The following is a 19,479-nucleotide window of genomic DNA, read 5'->3' as shown; positions in this document are numbered from 1 at the left end:
CATTCAGAAGCATCTGCTGCCCACTTCATCTTGGGGTGCCCAGGAAAAGCTGGTAGCAAGCTCCTAGGAACCACAGTGTCAACCACCGATCCCACTCAGCTTGTCCTGCCTACCAGTCAGTATTCCATACCGACTGCCAAGCAGGGGAGTAAAGTAAACTAAACATTTCTAACTTTCTCTAATCCCGAAGCACAATGCAAATGTCAAATCAAGTACTGTCCCTGGCAGGCTTCCAGCTGGATGCATGAAATGTTCAGAACATAGAAGTGCTTGTGCCCCCGCCCCAACCCAGGGGCGTGACGAGGCCACTTACTGGTGGTGAAGCAGTGGCGGCAGGCGTACCCCTTCAGCTCCTGCTCGCTGTCCTCACTGTCGAAGTCATCTTCACTGGCTGAACTCAGGTCCACTGGGCGTGGCAGGCACATAGTGAGGGTGGGGGAAGACACCATTATACTCAGCCAAGGCGGGGGGGTCCCCTGTGACCTCTGGCCTGCTGCAGGCTCTGGCCACCAGCCAGACTGGCTGGCTGCACAGGCTGAGGTGGGACAGTGTCTGTAAAGGACCACTTCGAGCTCCTCAGTGTCAGTCACCAGAACAGACGGCTTATGCGTGAGGGGCCATACTTAAGGGCCTGCCCTGTCACTGATGCCCGTAACGGGTGAGTCTGAACTGGGACAAGTGCGCCCATGCTGCCCCCCTCCCTAATATGTCCAGGCAATCCTGAGAAATTCCATCTTCACCGAGTGTCCCCCACCAGTCCTGCTAGGTGATTTCTGGTCGCCTGCATGAGCAACACAGGCGCCCCTCGGGTTCAACGTCCCAGGCCAGGACAGAGCTATAAGGCATTTTTGCTACATCCCAGTTTTTTAGGAGTGAGAAGGTGTGGGCTCCAGCACCATTAGATTGTACATCATACTGGGACCAAAAAGAGGATCTTGGTAAAGCAGGAGGAAAAAGAAGAAAGTGTTAATCTGATCTTATTACAACCAAAAGTGCAATGAGAATTCAAACAGGACATCAAGTACATCACCTGTCAAATGGAAAACTTTCCCAAGAAAAGGCCAAAAACATCCCAGGCCAAGACGTATATTTTTTGTAAAAACCTAAGATGATGTCGAGTTTATGAGAAATATTTAAATGTACAAATAATGTTCTAAAGTCTCCCTCCTGAATCCTCACCCTGTTCCCCACCCCCACCATAGGCCTATATTTAGGTCAGGTTTCACACATGCACTGGAACATGGGTGCACACCCACTCATGTTTCCTGGAGCCATCAGCTCCTATGGGCCCAGAGTGGGACAGGCTGCCTGTGAACAGTCTCCCCTCCGCTCACTGTGGTGCCAAGACCCCTACTCACAGAATTCACTGGACGGGGGTCTGGAGGGTGTGTTGACAGGTGTGGACGCAGTGCGAGTCTTAATCCTCCTGAACACGGCCTGCCTGCGGTGCCTACGATGGGCTCGGGAGCTGGCTGCTTCGGGGGTCTTCTTCCAATAGTAATAGAAGGTGATCAGCTCCCCCTGCAAAAGAGAAGGGCTGACTATGAGGGAGGGCCTGGGGCTTTTCCGTGCCCCACCGCACCCTCTCTGCCAGAGTGGAAAGCTGGGTGTGTAACAGCCGCACCAGAGACGAGAATGAAGACCAGTCGCTCTTGGAGTGGGGAGAGGAACTGGGCTTGTCCAAGAAACAGCCACTGAGCTGCCCATGGACTGCACGAAGGGGGCCTGCCTCCTCAGTCCAGCACAGCTTGACTTCCAGACACCAAGAACAAGTACTTGTTGGGTGTCTGCTATGTCAGACCCCACCACCGTTGGAAGCATGGGAGGCACATCATCCACAATAGACGAAAAGGAGAGAAGATTCCTGCCCACGAGGAGCTTACATTCTAGCTGTGTGTACCTGTGAGAGTCTGTGCATGTGTGTGAACACAGTGATGCTTTCTTTACAATAATGCCAGTGAAATCACACAGGTGTGAGAAGGAAATGCCCAGCCAGTTAAGACTCCCCCAGAAACAACCAACCAACCAAAGCAAACTGCCCAGGTGGTGAGGAATCAGGGCCAAGCAGGTCGGAAAGAACAGAGACCTCGCGCTCAGGAAACTGCTCCACAGCCTCCACCCGGCTCCATCTGAAGGCCCACATCTGACATGCCGGCACGATGTCCAGAGGCAAGCACTGGGCTTGGCAAAGAAAGACTATGTTGACAAAGAAAGACTACAAGAGGACAGACACAGCGGTGCTGATGCAAAGGTGAAATGTCACACATCCAAGGCCTTTTCATGGCCCAGCAGAAACAAAAGCAAGACATCTTTTTGGAAATATAGCAAATGTAAGCTTTTTAAAGAAAGGGCACTTTGGGCACCCCCAGCCCTCAGGGCGCTGCAGGCTGCCGTCTCACCCTACACACACAAGACGATTTCTTAAACAACCAAGATAAAGTCTCTTTACCTAAAACTAAAACTAAAAAAAAAAAAAAAAAAAAAATCAGTCAGGTGAGACAGCACAGAGCACCCGGTTCCCCTCTAATTAAATCAACACTGCAGAAAGTCTATCAGCTTGGCGACTAGATGCTGGGAGTTGTCTTGGAGGTACCTGCACCCCCACTTTGCCTCATCAAACACTGTCTTGTGAATGGAGGAGCCAGAAAGAGAGAGGGCAAAGTGGGGGGGGTGGTGGTGGAAAGACTAGTGTTAGAAGGACTAAAATAGACAAACCAAATAAAGACATGTAGCTGCCACGTGACAAACTCACCCAATCAGACCAGGTTTCACCCAAAACACCCCCAGAGGAAACGGCCTCAGAACACAGTGACAAGAGAAGTGGGCAGATTTTAGGTGGGGGAGTGGCTTCCGCAAGGCAGGGGATGCCTGTGCATTCAATACTTGACTGCCCACAGCTGCATCTTATGCCTGGGCATTTTTCTAAGAAGTGGGACCACGGCTGTAGTCCCTAAAGGAGGGCTGGAAGGGCTGGAATGCCTTGAAGGAGGGCTGACTGGCCTATAAAACCCATCACATGGATCTCCTGGAGCACTGGCTGTGTCTCAACCTCCTCAAGCACTTAACGCTTAACAAATCACTCCTGATCACCAGTACCTAGCAGATGAAGCATAACCCCAGGCCAGCGGGGCCAGGGAGCCACCTCAGGACAAGCACACTCATGTCCCTACACGTATGTGTATGCGCCCACCCCTCGGTTCCATGAGATGGGAACTGAATGATAAGGGGAAATGCAGATACTGCCGTTGGAATTGCTGACTGGCTTCTCTCCCATGCTAGTCTAGGAATGCGGGCTACAACTGTCCCAGTGGGGATGAGCATCCTGGCACCTAAGGTCATCATCTGTGAACATCCTGGCTCTTTTCACTTCCCACTTTCCAGACTTGGAAATGCATTTATCTATACTGCTCCTAGGTGTTGGCTAGAGGGAAGATTCATAAATCCTGCTAGGGGATTATCACTGCTGACATAAACGCTGACCTGTGTCTGGTTTTCCTCTGAGAAAATATGGAAGACAAGTCAAGGCAGGGAGCAGTCCCACTCCAATACTCTGTCCAAGTGTCGTGCTTCATGAGCTCAAAAGGGCAACGGGTGCTGTGGTAAGTCACAGCCCATCCCAGAGCTTGAAAGCAGCATGAGAAAAAACTCACAGTGGTTCCTTCTACTTCCTCAGTTCAAGTCATTTTAGGAGCTACTCAATGATAAAAGCTTGGGATGTGGCCGGGCGTGGTGGCTCACGCCTGTAATCCCAGCACTTTGGGAGGCTGAGGCGGGTGGATCATGAGGTCAGGAGATTGAGACCATCCTGGCTAACACGGTGAAACCCCGTCTCTACTAAAAAAATACAACAAATTAGCTGGGCGTGGTGGCAGGCGCCTGTATTCCCAGCTACTCAGGAGGCTGGGACAAGAGAATGGCGTGAACCCAGGAGGCGGAGCTTGCAGTGAGCTGATCACGCCACTGCACTCCAGTCTCGGCGACAGAGGGAGACTCCGCCTCAAAAGAAAAAAGAAAAAAAAAAACCTTGGGATGTAAGAAGAAATGCAAAGCTATAGGAGACAAAAGGGAACAAAAATGGGAGAGAAAAATCAAGTAAGAAGGTGGTACCTGAGCTTCTGCCATACCTCCAAGTTTTACCTGAAGGCTGTCAGAAAGCAGCAACCTGACCTTTCTAAATAGCATTTGTCTATAATGCAATATTGCTACACACAGTTATAATCAATTATTCCTATTTATCAAATACGTATGTTTTGAAATGGCTTTAAAAGATAGTAACCTGCAGATCCCAGGTTAAGGGAAGAAGCCAGGCACAGCAGTTTACGCCTGTAATACCAGTACTTTGGGAGGCTGAGGCAGGAGAATCACTTGAGGCCAGGAGTTCAAGACCAGCCTGGGCAACATAGTGAGACTTAGTCCCCAACCTCAAAAAAAAAAAAAAAAATTAGCTGGGCATGGTGGTGTGCACCGGCAGTCCCAGCTACTTGGGAGACCAAGGCAGGAGGATTGCTTGAGGCCAGGAGTTCAAGATGAGCCTGGGCAACAATCTCTACAAAAAAGTTTAAAAAACTAGCCCAGCATGGTGGTGTGTGCCTATAATACCAGCTATTGAGGAAGCTGAGGCAGGAGGATCACTTGAGCCCAGGAGGCTGAGCTACGTAGCTCATGGCTGACCTGCAGTGAGCTACGACTGTGCCACTGCACTCCAGCCTGGGCAACAGGGCGAGAGCTCAGCTCTTTAAAAAAAATAAGATTTAAAAACAAGAAGTCAGAGTTCAGTGAGGTAAGAAACTGCCCTATGCTAGACAGAAAAAAGGCTCAACTTTCAAACCTTTGCTCCTGGCACCACTGTTCTCTGCCAACAAGTGAAAAAAATCAAGACAAAAGAAAGAAATCTAACATTGAAATCAACATCAACTTTTTGTTGACACTAAAGTAACACCCCGTAAAGAAGTAGCAGAGTCCAGAACAGGTTTCACCATCTGAGTGCCAAGGATGAAAATGACCAGACAAAAGGACTGTCCTCCACAGCAGTGAAGTCACAGGTGGTAAGAACGGTAAACTTACAATTCAGGAAGGTGACGGACTGACCAGAACTGTCATACACTGCTGGTGGAAATACAGAATGCTCAAACAATTGTATCTATCAAAAACCCAGCGATTCTTGTCTTATTTACTCAAAAGAAAAAAAAAAAAATTCTCACACAAAGACTTTTCCGGATCCATTCATAGAAACTATTTTTTTTTTTTTTGAAATGGAGTCTCACTCTGTTGCCCAGGCTGGAGTTCAGTGGCACGATCTCTGCTCACTGCAAGCTCTGCCCCCCCGGGTTCACACCATTCTCCTGTCTCAGCCTCCCGAGTAGCTGGGACTACAGGCGCCCACCACCACGCCCAGATAATTTTTTTTTGTATTTTTAGTAGAGACAGGGTTTTACCATGTTCACCAGGATGGTCTTGATCTCCTGACCTCGTGATCCGCCCGCCTCAGCCTCCCAAAGTGCTGGGATTACAGGCGTGAGCCACCGTACCCGGCCAGAAACTATTTTTAACAGTCCAAACTGGAAATGACCTAAAGGCCCACGAGCAGGAGAATGGATAAACAAACAATGGTATCCCCACATTCACTAGACTACGACTTGGGAATTAAAAGGCACAGACCAATGACACATGCAATGACATGGGTGACTCTCAATGACACCATGCTGCATGAAAGCAGGCAGACAGGACGGTGGGTGCTGCATGACTCCTTTCCAGAAATCACAAAAACCAAACTAGTGGTTGCCGAGAGCCTGGAGGGTGGGGGACAAGAAACTAAAAGAACTCAGGCAAGCATCCGGGGTGATGAAAATGCTCTATAAGTTGAATGTGGTGTCACTGACACAAATGTATACAGCCGTCAAATCTCACGAAACTGTGTACTTAAAGTGGGTGCATTTTTATGGTATTCATACCACATATGACAGGCATACCAATTTTACGTCAATAAAGCTGACGAAAAACAACAACAAATCCAGGCCAGGTTTTATTAGCTGCCTCTCAACCACTGTTATGTCTACCAAGGGATTCAACACTGGAATGGAGCGAATCTAGGATTGGAAATGGCATATTGGTGACTGCATGGGTGGCAAGGTCTTGAGCACAAACAAAAGAACATGTCGGGGAAAGCTCTGGTTCTACAAATAGGGAATGAAGCAGCTAGAGGCCTCGCCAGGAATGAAGTCCATTGAACTTTAATCAAACATGCATAGTGTGTGCTGCAGAGACCTGCTGCACATAAATTCAGGGAACAAAAGCTGTTGCAGAAATCAATAGCTTACTGAAACATTAACACAGGCAATCATTAATCAAAAGGCAGCTCCACAAAGGCAGCCTTGCAAATTAGCTCCTGATTTTGCTTGCAAGCAAACACAGAGGTATAAATGTTGTCGACATGAATGGCCTATAATGATCATTTTGCTCCCGATGCTCTCACCTCATCTCACAACAAGGTCTCACAGTCAACATATCTTATGTCTCAGTGCTATAATTGCACACAGCATGAGGAACTCAACTGGTTTAGTGCCTGGGCAGAAATGGGAAAGGAAGGGGGCGAAGTCATCTCCAACTGACAGTGTCACTGGCTGCAGCTCTTGCCAAGAGAAGTGCTCAAATCCACTGGGCTATATTTAGCAGATTCTCTCTCCTTTCCTTTTTCTATTGGCGGTGGGGGCTAAATTTTTCCCACAGGTCATATGCAAAAAGCCACTGGCAATGACAGGGGCTTGGCTCCTGGACTTAGGAGTCTCTTCCTAGCAGAGCTGTCTTTCCAGGGTATATACTAAAACAGAATTAAGAAAATAAGCACCATTAGGTTCCTCTAATTTCCCATAAAAAGAAAAACAAGGGGAAGGGAATGCCACACATGGAAGAAGAGAGAGGGGAGAAGTAGTAAGCTGCCTGGCACCAGGCAATCTGGGTGAGGGGCCTCAGGAGAGAAAGAAAAAGCTAAGGACGCAGAGTCAGCTGACTCTGGGCCTAGTGGGGGACAGCTCAATGGTAGCGGCTCCTGCCATCCAGGGGCCTGCTGGGCTCAGACCACTTTCTCCTCCTTAGCCACCACTTTACTTCTGCCCCTCCAGGGTTAGGATGCCAAGTCTATCAAGTTCACACATACAACATAAGACATCAGCGCAGGTCTTTAAGAGCTCCCTCTGCTGCCTGGAGCAACAGGGGCTGGGGCTGCCTACCTCCTAGAGGCTGGCTGTACCCATTTCAGGTATTAATACTGGTTCTGCCGTTCTGGCCAGGCCCAGTTCTGCTTTACCGTGGGTAAGTGATAGGTGACCCGATGCAGGGGCCAAGTGGGTGCCCCTGTCTATGTGCGTGTGTGCACAGATGTGAGCAGGGTCTCCTTCCAGGCTTTCCAACAGGTCAATTTAGCTGCACGCATGTGCTAAAGTGAAACACTATCCACCAACACAAATGCTATTTAATTTCCCGCAGGCACTGGAATGCTATGGGAAGAGAACCTGTAACCTGTCCTGCCCAATTAAAAAATAAGAATTCTTTCTTTTTTTTAAAGTAAGATAAACTACATGTTTTCTCTCTTTAGGGGCATGGGGGAGTGCAAAAGTAGAACAGATTATTGAAGAGGAAGGCACTGCAAGCATTTTGAATATAAAAGGCTCATTCGTAGCAAGCATGCCTGTTTCCAGTACGGGGCCCAGCTTCCCTTCTGCCTGAGCCCAGCACAAACTCCTCAGACAAGATCCTCTGAGAGGCTGACATGGAGGGAGGAGAAGGTTAAATCAATGGTTTCTGCTGTCTCATATTAGGAGCATAAGGGTACACCCAAGATTGAGTCCCATTGTTTTTGGTAATTATATCATTATTACCACATCACCCAAGAAGTCTGGACACCCCCTGAGGAAGAGGAGGGACTGCAACAGAAGATGAGGTCTGGGGACCCCCACACATGGCATCCAGGGTGTCTGCAGCCTGCCACCTACCATCAGGTCTTGTGTGCGTGTGTGTGTGTGTGTGTGTGTGTGTTTTAAATTAAGCCAAAGGACTCAGTCCTTTGTAAATAACCATATACACACTCCCTTTCAATTCAGTGCATGGTGAGCAGTGAGAATCTTCCATTGTCACAACACGGTTTTACGACCAACAGCAAAGAATGATGAGGACTGCTGGCCTTACAGCTATGTTAAGGAAGGCCCTGGAACACCAGTTTCCTGCCTCCTTGTCCACACAGACAGAGGGGAGATGTAGGCAGGCACGTATCTAAACCAGATCCCTGCAGCGTCGCATGTGCCCAGGCTCCGGCCTTGTGCCACTAGTGAGGGTCAGCTGCAGCTCCTTTCTTTTTCACCACCAAAGTTTCCAATGGGCACCCTTTCTGGGCCACGCATCGTCCACTAACAAGGAGGGGGCAGTCTGAGAGATGGGGGATCAGGAGGTAGGCCTGGAAGCTTCTCATGGATAACAGGGTTATAAACACAGTTTCCTTCTGAAGCTATTTCACAGGTCCTCGAAGCCCACCTGCCACTATCAGCTGAGCAGACTGTAGTTATGTGATGGGACAGGAGCCACCAGGGTCAGGGCTGCTGAGTGCATATCCTTGTATACAACTGATCCCATCTCAGAGTTTTAAAAAGTAAGCATTTAGAAGAAATCATTTTAATTATTTAAGACACATGATTATCTGTTCCTATGGCTAAACAAATATTTTAACATGAATACAGAAGGAGCAGCTAAATAATCTCTATACAATGCCTTAACTCTCTATGCTAATGTGCAATCAGAATCAGAATGTTGTTCCCCTGCTAAAACTTCTGTTTGAAAAAATGCCCCACAGTTATCATCTGGCTCCTTCTTTGGTGGTTCATGCAAAAGGCATGAAGAAATCCACCCCTTCCTTACTGGATGAAGTGGAGAGATCTAAAACTTTTTATTAAGATATGTTTTTTCAGGGAGAAATCCCAGCAAGCAACAGATAATAAAAAAACAAGGCCTCAAATTATGTAGGGGCAGAGAGGGAGAAAGAAACACGGTGCAGAGCTGCTTCCTAAATCCGGGTCCAGAGAGTGACCCAGGCCATGAGGAAAGAGCTCTGGCCCTGAGAGCCGGTCCCAGGGAGTCGGCATGCAACGCTGTCCCCTGAAGAGCTGCTCTAACGGGAGTGCTCCAACGCTGCTGCTGAGCGGAGCTGGAAAATTTCCTGGCATGGAATCCTAAGCGAGTCATTCTTTCCTTTCCCTCCCTAACGATTCAAGGGCTGGATCTGACAACTGTTCAGAACATCTGAGGTGAGAAGCCGGGCACTGGGCAGAACCAACAGCGATATTCAGGAGCAGCCACCTTCTACAGATCTTTTTCCAGCAGGCAACTGGTTGTCTTCCAGTAACAACTCTGGTAATTAAAGCACTGTTCTCCTGGGCTCCTTCTTTTGTTAACCAACCGAATCCTCTAATCCCTAAAGGAGCCTGGCACTGTCAGCGGACTCTGCTGCTAATCGTTAAATATCACCTCTGTGGTCTCCGAGTGCAGCAGGGAAAATGATGATCTGCTTGAAGGCACATGCAGAGAAGTGGCATTCTGAAATCTCAGCCTCCTACGTTCAAGAGGCTGAAGGGCTCTGATCTAAACCACCACCCACGAGGAAGCCCACAGTGAGGAGGCAGCTGCCTCCAGGCAAGGCACTCCCTCGGTGCCACCTCCAGATCCTCTTCTGGGGAAAGGCAAAGGGAAGGGAGGGAAGTACGTGAAGGTCTTGTGGGTTTAACTTGTAAACAGGTGGGGCCAGTCTAAGACACTCACAGAGATGGTTCCTTACCCAGGCACTTTTTCATAACATTAAAAAAAAAATCAGTTAAATTTTTTTTTTTAAAAAAACAATTATTACCACTACATTTGTACAGTGCAAAGGAACTGAAAGAGCTCAATATTTCTGCCAACACTGAACACTGTAATGAGATTTCCTAAGCTCTGTGTTGTTCTGGTTGATGAGCTCAGTCACTTGCTGATCCCACCCTGGCCCCACCTCCACTCAGACGTCTGGACCTAAGGTCCTGCCACAGCTTTTCCTGGGCCGGCCCTCTCCTGCTGCACGCAGACTACTGAGTCTTCGCAAAGCCCCGCTAGTGCCTTGCCACTTCTTCTCCAAACTGGCAAAGGTTCCTCAGGGCCTAAGGAACAAAGACCCAGCTGCTTGACCACTTCTTCTGAGCCTTTCTCTGTGTTGCTGGAAGACCCTTCTACCATATTCCCCTGCCTCACGGCCTTTGGCTTATGTCAAACACAATGGCCAGTTTTCTGTTCCTCAGTGTTCTCCTGCCTGCGGGGTGAGCCCCCGAGCCCCGTACACCCCCACCTCCTCCATGTCCAGGCCCTAGTCCTCCTCATCACTCAGAACTCAATTCATCACATTTGCTGCCTTTTTCTCCATGAAGCCTTCCCTTCACTCCACTCCCCCACTACTGGGCGGCACCATACTGTTTTCACCCCTATACCTTTTCATTCCCGCCTCTGTGCTGGCACGTACAGGCTTCCCTGAGTTGTAACCACACATGGGCCCACCCAACTTGCCGAAGTACGTGCTCATCTCATCTGGGAGTACCCCATAGGTCTAGGACAACATCTTGAATAGGTATTCAGTAAACATCTGATGAAATGATTATTTCCGGAGAATTAAAATTCACCTGAAATTAAAAGGATAAAACTTTTAAGAAATGGATACCGAATTATCACTTTCTTATTTTGCCAAGTAAGGTCATTAGAAGTAACTGCCTCCTGATCTCATCATTATTTTGTAAATGACATTTTATCTCCAAAAAGGTAAACAAAAAAAGTTCTTTGATTACATTTACTGTTACGAAAAATGGCTACATTTATTTCTCATGGGCCAGTGAAAACGCAATCCATGTGCTGACGTTTGGAAGTGGCTGCTCTGAAGGTGAGTATCATGGACTGGTGGCTTCGGAAGCCCCTGAAAATGCTTCCTCACTCAGCAGCTTTATTTACAAACAAACAAGCAAACAACCTTTTACTTGGCTATGAAATCTACAATGATAACTAAGCTAGCCATATCTTTTTATATCTTAATACATTTTATCTTTTATATATACTTTATCTTCATCTTTATTTATATTTTATCTTCATAGACACCCAAATAGATACACTTTCATTTTCCCTGCTTTACAAATGAGGCAACCGAGGCACAGTGACATGAAGCCATGTGGCCAAGTTCAGTTTCAATGAAGTCTAAAGGCCCTTAACCTTAGACTCTGCTGTGCTGCTGCTCTAAAAAGTCTGACAGTCATGGTTTAATGCACTAACAGGAAATAGCCATCTAGATTTTTTTAAGCGAGGGGCGCAAATTTGGGTTATCTTTGATCTCTGGAATCTCTGGAGTTCAATGCAATAGCATCTTAACCCTCATACCTGGACTTTCAGCAGTTATGGCTGAAGAACACAAAAGATCCCTGTGCATCCTGATAACAACAGGATGCCAGCCTTCCCAGCTCAGGGTAGAGCCCCCACCCCAGCACCCATGGACTACAGAACTGCACCTGCTTGAAGCAACTTCAGGCGCACCCAAATCAGAAGCACATTTGGTAGCCGTAAGTGAAGATTTAGAATTATGTACATGTCTATAGAAACACTTTCTGCTTCCTGTACCAAGAACAACCTCTATGATGACATGAGATAGACACTGGGAGCCTACAACCATGAACTCTCCCCACCTCACTACCTACTTACCATACCTCACACCACCCACCAGCTTGTGATATAGGAGAAGCCCTCTGGCCTACTTTTGGCTCTAGGTGACATATGTCCCAGAAATGTGCCAATAAGTGGCCTTCACCTGCCTCTTGATCCAAAAGCAGTGATGCCTGAGTGTAGACAAGGCAGAGTCCCTAAAGAGATACGGGCTCTGCCCCAAAAAAGATGTTTGCATACACCTACTATACAAAGCATCTTTCCAAACTGCTTCCAGCTAGAAGTATGTATTTAAATCCGTGGCTCCGAACTGTGGCTCAAAACCATACAGGTGTTGGCGGGATCCCAGGGTGGGTCTGCTGAACCTCTATGACCTTATTGCTACCCACTGCAAGTAGATCTATTTAAAAAAATTATATTCATTGATCAAGCAATAGATAACTATTCGTTTGCTTGCTTGTTTGTAAATAAAGCTGCTGAGTGAGGAAGGGCTGACAGTGGCTTCCTAACTTCCAACTTAACTAAAAAATAATAGTAATTAAAATAATTTAAAAATAAATAACAGATTTAGAAACCACTCATTTGAAGGCAAAGATTGAGACCACTGCAAAACAGTCTAAAGCCCAGGCTGAGCTGAAAGACTCCCACCACAGGTGGGGAATCACCCCGGTTTCTGGCCTGGAAGCCCTGGGCAGTTCTGACACGATTTCACTTACATGGAACCCACACACGACGGCCCCCTTGGAGGTTTTTATTTCTAAACTTCTTGGAGGTTTATTTCTTGTTTTACTGAACTGTTTGTTTAAATACAGGCTGTAAATATTTTAAGTGTAATAATGCTAATACCAGAAATATCTTGTTTCCTCAGTAGAGCCTCCCAAACCCCAAGAATTCATTTGTTGACATCACTTTTCTTTCCCACAAGCTGAACACTTCATTATTTCCTGAATTCATTTTATTAGAGTTCAGAAACAGGGCAAGCGGGATTTCACTGCCGTTGGTTCTATCGCTACCTCACCTTTCTTGATGTTTTCTAGTTCCTGTAACAAAATCACAATTCTACCAGCAAAGGGGGAGACGAAAGAAAAAACGAAAGCCATAAAACTGTTAAAACTACCATTCTCTATCTCGTCAACATTTTTCTATTTATTGGCCTTTCATTATATGTGCAATCTTATTATCCCTGCACAGCATCAAAGTGACATCCGTCAGGGTCACCCTATAAAATATACATCAGCAATGTAACATTTAATGACGGGAGCGGGACGAACGATGAAGGAGAGAGCGAGGCCTGCCGCAGGACATTTGAAAGGGATCATCAGTTATATCTGTGCATTTCCCGAGGTGATAACTGAATGACAGGGGCTGGAGGGAAATCCATTTTTGAGCTCAGAAAAGATACTTAGGAGAAAAATGTTTTTGTATTAGAAGCATGTAATGACTGCCAGGAAATGAGAACAGCTACTCTAACAACACTGCTTCTTATATTTTATGAATTTTATGGATGCACAGCAGATTATCATGTATAATCCATTTCTGCAAGTTGAATTTTAAAATTCCTCAATACAAAGAAAGGAAAAGAAAGGGTACTTAATTTTGTCACTGTATTACCTTTAATAAAAGGAGCAGAAACAAAAATTACACTTCAAAGCACAAAAACACAATTACAGTACCGTACCCTCTTCAAGATGTGAACTGTCTCATCTTTCACCTGAATGTTGGACTTAACCTAAAGCAAGTATCTTAGAAAAATTCAGGCAAGCCCGCAAACCAGGCCTCTGCTTCTTTGTGCTCTTGTCTCAAACGTGCGGCCAGAGCCATTCTTTCACAGAGCCTTCCAGCAAAGAAGCTACAGAAAGGAAGGTGAGAGACTGCAGCTATCTTTATGCAACTGCATTGGCTGAACTGTGTCCTCCCTCAAATTCCTGTGTTGAAGTTCTAACCCCCAGCGCCTCTCAATGTGACTTTATTTGGAGATAGGCTCTTCCAAGAGGTGATTATGTTAAAATGAGATGGAGTGAGCCCTAATCCAATATGACCGGTTTCCTTATAAGAAGAGATGAGGACACAGACACCCACAGAAGGAAGACCACAGGAAGACACAGGGACAAGATGGCGTCTACAGCCAAGGAGAGAGGCCTCAGGAGAACCAACCCTACTGAACTTTGGTCTTGGACTTCCAACTTCCAGAACTGTAAGAAAATAAGTTCTGTTGCTAAAGCCACTCGGTCTATGTATTCTGTTATGGCAACCACAGCAGACTAATACAAAAGCCTAAGGACAGGGCTTCATGGTGAGCCTCAAGGAAAGGAGAGGAACCAGCAGAGGAAGTGAGGCCTGCAGAATGAACCTCTAAGCCCTGGGCTGTGAGACGGGGCTCATGAAGCTATCTGCCAGCAGTGAAGATGCAGTCTGCTGGGGGAGAAGAACAGGTGCCAAAGGGTAGAGCAACGTGGAAAATAGCCACATAATTTTCTACTTTAAGTGGGGCCAAACCTCACAGCTTATCCTAGCAGCTCTAAAGGGCAAATGCCACACAGTTCCCTCACAACGGCTGCATTCTGACCCAGGAGAACCAGCCCAACTCCAGAACAGCTCTCAGATGCTGTGGATCTAAGATGGCTGGCTCACATGAAGGGACACGGAGGAAGCAAGAGAACCACAAGATGGGAAGGAAAACTGTTGCCAACAGAACACAAAGGAAGAACCCTCCAGAGTCTCACAGGCAAATGTGTGAGGCTCTCTGACCACCACAACTCTGTGGTTCCAGGGGTTTCCAAGAGACTGCTCTGGGTTCCTCACATCAACAGGCACACCGCAGCTGAGAAAACACACATGACGGGAACCACCAGGAATTGGGGTGTAATTTATGGAAACAGCCAAGGTCTCTGAATCTGTGACTGTGACATACGGGCTCCGAGGATTCTCTCCTGGTACGTATCTAAGTTTCCTCAAAGGTTCTTTACAGAGGACAGCTGGCTCTCCCTCAAGAGGCCCAGGAAGTGTGGGACTGGCAGCGCCACCCCATGCAGGCTGCTATGCATGTGGGGCCCATAGGGGGCACAAGGGGGTCGCTGTCTAGAGACTAGGAAGCTGCTCCCTACCCCAAAGGGAATTTGGAAAAATGATGGAGCTAACTCCCCAGAGGAGAGCCAGGAGCTTCCTTTTCCATTTAACACAGAACCTGAATGCCAGTCGGACCTAGACCTCTGGAACACAATGTGTAGCAGGGAAGCCTCTCGGGCTGGGTGGGATCACTTCACCTAACGCAGCACGTATGCCACAAACTCACCACAGCACACCTTAGCCTGCATCAAATCGTGGCAGCTCCTGTTCTGGAGACAAATCACCACTGTTGTCACGATGGGTGACCTCAGTCACCCCATTCCAACGCCCACCTCATGGCTGACATGGCGTGTGGCAGGAGGAGGTATGTCACTGTGCTCCTAGGACACACTATAACCCCAACCCTCCCACCCACACACATTTATGCTGGGATTGGTTTGTGATGCAAAGGCGCCCTTGGCCCTCTCTTGGGAAGTAACTTTTTCCTTCATGCCCACACTGCAAAAGGCCTCTCTTGGCATCAGAACATCTAACAGAGCCTCAGAGCAAGCCGTGCTGACGATGAGCTCTGCGTCCTCACTGCTCAAGCCTAGATCCCAGACACAACTCCCAAAAGTCAACAAGCTTTCCATTAAGTCAGAGCTTTTTTTTTTTTTCTTTTTTTTTTTTTTTTTGAGATGGAGTCTCGCTCTGTCGCCCAGGCTGGAGTGCAGTGGCCGGATCTCGGCTCACTGCAAGCTCCGCCTCCCAGGTTCACACCATTCTCCTGCCTCAGCCTCCCAAGTAGCTGGGACTACAGGTGCCTGCCACCTCGCCCGGCTAATTTTTTTGTATTTTTAGTAGAGACTGGGTTTCACAATGTTAGCCAGGATGGTCTCGATTTCCTGACCTCGTGATCCTCCCGCCTCGGCCTCCCAAAGTGCTGGGATTACAGGCGTGAGCCACCGCGCCTGGTCTTTTTTTTTTTCTTTTTTAAAACAGTTTTGCTCTGTCGCTCAGGCTGGAGTGCAGTGACATGGTCTCAGCTCACTGCAACCTCCACTTCCTGGGTTTAAGCGATTCTCCTGCCTCAACCTTCCGAGTAGCTGGAACTATAGGCACGTGCCACTGCATCTGGCTAATTCTTGTATTTTTAGTAGAGATGGGGTTTTACCATGTTGGCCAGGCTAGTCTCAAACTCCTGGTCTCATGATCCGCCTACCTTGGCCTCCTAAAGTGCTGGGATTACAGGCGTAAGCCATCAAGCCTGGCCCATCAAGAGGTTTTTTTCAAAGCTTGTGTTTCCAGCTGCACACGTGTGTTGAAAGGTTTCTGAAGCTTTCTGCAGTTGGAAACTCAAGCTTTTAAAAAAGCTCTTGACTTTCCAGCTGCAGAAAGCTTCAGAAACCTTTCAACACGAGTCAAAACCCTCAGCAATGAAGGAGAACAGAAAGGTAGAGATTTCTCTTTAAGGTGACTTCAGACTTGAGCCCGTGGCCCAGGAGACCCTCTGCTGATGGAGGAACCAAAGTCAGGGCAGAGAGGGGTGTTCCAGAGCTAGACCTTGGGGTCCTGGTCCTGAAAGTGCTCAGTGCTGCTGTAATGTCTGCCAGGGCTTTGGAGCCTCCATCTCCTACCACATTTGGCTTCTTGAGTCCTTCCCTGGGTAAAAGGGACCAATGGTTTTTCCCACATGTCCTGCCTCTGACCCCAGGCTCTCCTTGGGTGCAGACGCCTGGAATGCCGTTCTCCTGGTTGCTGCTGGCCCACCCTGCCAGCTCTATCTGCTGTCATCCACACCGCCTCATACACACTCTTTACTGACCCATAGGAAGCGAGTTTCTGATGCGCCTGTTTCCATGATTACCAACTCTCTCACTCAGCTGTGACCTTTCTGTGGCTCATACATCACTGAGTCCTGCAGGATATCAAGTTCTGTCTCTAACTTGATTCCCCTCCTCCCTTTCCTCCAACTGGACTCTAAACTGCAAGTGAATAGGGGATGTGGCCACTCTAAACCTTGTAACCTGAGCAATCATTAGGAGAGTGCCTGGCACAAGATGGGTGCTCAGGAAATGTTAATTTGAACTGAGATCTATCACAGACACACAGACGTATGAGAATTATACTGCACCAGAAATACATAAAACAGAGAAGTCACTAACAGTCATAAAAGTGAAATAACTTCAGTTTCAGTGATAAGAAATTTGGAAATCTTTCAGTGAACCATTTCAAAATTGAGCTAAATATACATAGATGGAAAATTAGTTATGAGAATCAAAATTCTTCAAGATAATTATTATTTCCCTTAATTTATCTGTACATTATAAAAAACAAAACAAAGAGTCCCTTGCTCCATCTAATTAGTTAAGGTTACTCTCAAAATTGAAAATGATTTCCCCAGCTCCGGGGATGCGCAAGTGTGAAATGAGAACAAGAGTCTTACGGGTAGTGTTCCTGCACATACGCGTATGCACTAACGTGCACTTGGAATTTACCAAACACATGTATTTTTTGTTTTACAAACCTACGATGAACCACACAAGCCTTGGCTCGACACTGTTCCAGGGGCTAAGTCTTAACCTGAATTAACCAAGCTGCACTCTGGTCCGATGACACTTTGGCACTAAAAGAACAACTTCCATTTTTCTGAGGCTGAGTGTTTTCTCATTTCATGCTGTGAGAATCCTCTGAACCTGCCTTAAGAGCACTCAGGAAGGTGGTTATAGTCAAAATCTTCCTCTAAGGATTAGTAATAACACACGACCAAAGCTCAAAAGCAGGAGAAAGTGAGCACCAAATTCCTTCAGTGTGCTGGAGCACACACAGGCTTCCCACAGGCAGATAGCAAGAGGCTCTGGGATTATGCCTACAAGCTAGCCATCCTGCTAAGCTCTTAAGAAAACAGAATGGGCCAGGTGTGGTGGTTCATGCCTGTAATCCCAGCACTTTGGGAGGCTGAGGGAGGTGGATCACAAGGTCAAGAGATCGAGACCAGCCTGGCCAACATAGTGAAACCCCGTCTCTACTAAAAATATAAAAATTAGCTGGGCGTGGTGGCACAGGCCTGTAGTCCCAGTTACTTGGGAGGCTGAGGCAGGAGAATCGCTTGAACCCGGAAGGCAGAGGTTGCAGTGAGCCGAGATCGTGACACTGCACTACTCCAGCCTGGTGACAGAGACTCCATCTCAAAAAAAAGACAAGAAAGACAAGACAAGACGGAAAGGAAAGGAAAGGAAAAAGGAAAAAGGAAAAGGAAAAATGAAAAAGGAAAAAGGAAAGGAAACAAAAAACAGAACAAGGACAGCCTACTGGGCTGTGGCCTGAAGCACCAGTAATGACAGCTCTCTGCCCAACTCAGTGGTCAGTGCTTCCACCAGCTTGGCTCCAGTGATCTCAGGTCCACCTTTGTGCTCACAAGTATCCCAATTTCTTCAGAACCAGGTGGCATTCACAGCTGCCTCCACATGGATGAGGAAACTCAATTCTCAGCTTAGGCCTTGGCTCAGCCGCGCGCACACGTGTGTGTGTGCGTGTGCACACGCATGTTGGGGAAGAATGGGGAAAAACAATGAACAAGCATCGACTGTCTAGCCTTTTTCAACTGGAGTTCTTAAAACGAAGCGACTATTAATATTTTCTCAATTCTCCTACGAATGGAACATAACAAGTACCTTTCTAGATGCACAGGAAAGATGTTAACTACATTACATACAATGGATGCCTGGCTTCTGAGGCTTAACTCTCGGAACACTGAGTGAGAACGGCTGCCACTGGCTGCACGACCTTGAGCAAATTCCCTAACCTCTCTTGGCCTCTGTTTCCTCATTTTAAAAGTGGAGAAAAACAACCACAGGAAGGTTAAGGAACCTCCTTGAGACTCTCCTTATCTAGAAACCTGGGCTGCGTCGCCACAAGCTCCCTCCTTTACAGGGTTGTGGTGAGGATGAAAGTGCCAAAAAGGACCTGGCACACATGCTCAGTAAGTGACAGGATTTTTTCTTAAACATCCTTTTCTATCTGGGAAAAGGACTACAAACTCACAACTAAGTACACCTTAAAGGACTATTTTAATTGACTGAATTAAAAAAAAAAAACCTTTCAAAGAATGGTTAATACAACCAACGTCCTTCCTCTATCATATTTCCCCTAAAACTACAGCGCCTTATGTAGTCAAAGAATAAGGGAATGTTAGAGATGGTGAATGATAACGGTATCTGGGCCCAGTTCACAATCTGAAAGATAAGCACTGGGCAAGGAGAAGAGTATTCTGTCTGAAGATCCCAACTGGAACCAGCCCCACAGCCCACTGATGCAACCTAAGAAGCCCAGCTCCAGCTTCTATTCTTACATAACCGGCAACAGAATGAGGACACACAAGATCATAAACATTTCAGCAGGAATAAAAACTAAACCAAGAGAATGCACCTGCCAATCTATATCAGGCTACGTACTACAGGGTTTGTGAGCCGTCTGTAGCTTTGATGCACAGATTGGAAAGGTCCAGCTTAAGGGACTTACGATGTCCCGTTGTTTAATTTTATGACACCATCACTCCACTCTTAAACGTGTCGAAGAACATACACTTATGTTAAAATTTATGCCCAACGGCCAGGTGTAGTGGCTCACGCCTGTAATCCTAGCACTTTGGGAGGCTGAAGTGGGTGGATCACAAGGTCAGGAGTTTGAGACCAGCCTGACCAACATGGTGAAACTTTGTCTCTATTAAAA

General features: G+C 47.1%; 1 protein-coding gene across 35 annotated transcripts in view; it reads right to left on the bottom strand.

The window, feature by feature from the left end:
* The window catches only part of RERE (arginine-glutamic acid dipeptide repeats), a 468,002-nt gene that overhangs the window by 12,000 nt on the left and 436,523 nt on the right, over positions 1–19,479 (bottom strand). For all 35 annotated transcript variants that reach the window (XR_012426448.1, XM_065534721.1, XM_065534714.1 and 32 more), the window contains 2 exons: positions 1,359–1,521; positions 314–406 (listed from right to left, as the gene is read on the bottom strand). Coding sequence is in view for 23 of the 35 variants with exons in the window: in XM_065534721.1 (XP_065390793.1) it covers positions 314–406; positions 1,359–1,521 (256 nt within the window). In the remaining 12 variants the exon portion in view is untranslated. The remainder of the gene's footprint in view (positions 1–313; positions 407–1,358; positions 1,522–19,479) is intronic.

The sequence above is a fragment of the Macaca fascicularis genome, chromosome 1, assembly GCF_037993035.2.
Source record: "Macaca fascicularis isolate 582-1 chromosome 1, T2T-MFA8v1.1".
NCBI lineage: Eukaryota > Metazoa > Chordata > Mammalia > Primates > Cercopithecidae > Macaca > Macaca fascicularis.
The sequence above is the reverse complement of the archived record's forward strand: the minus strand, read 5'-3'. Positions and strand labels throughout refer to the sequence as shown.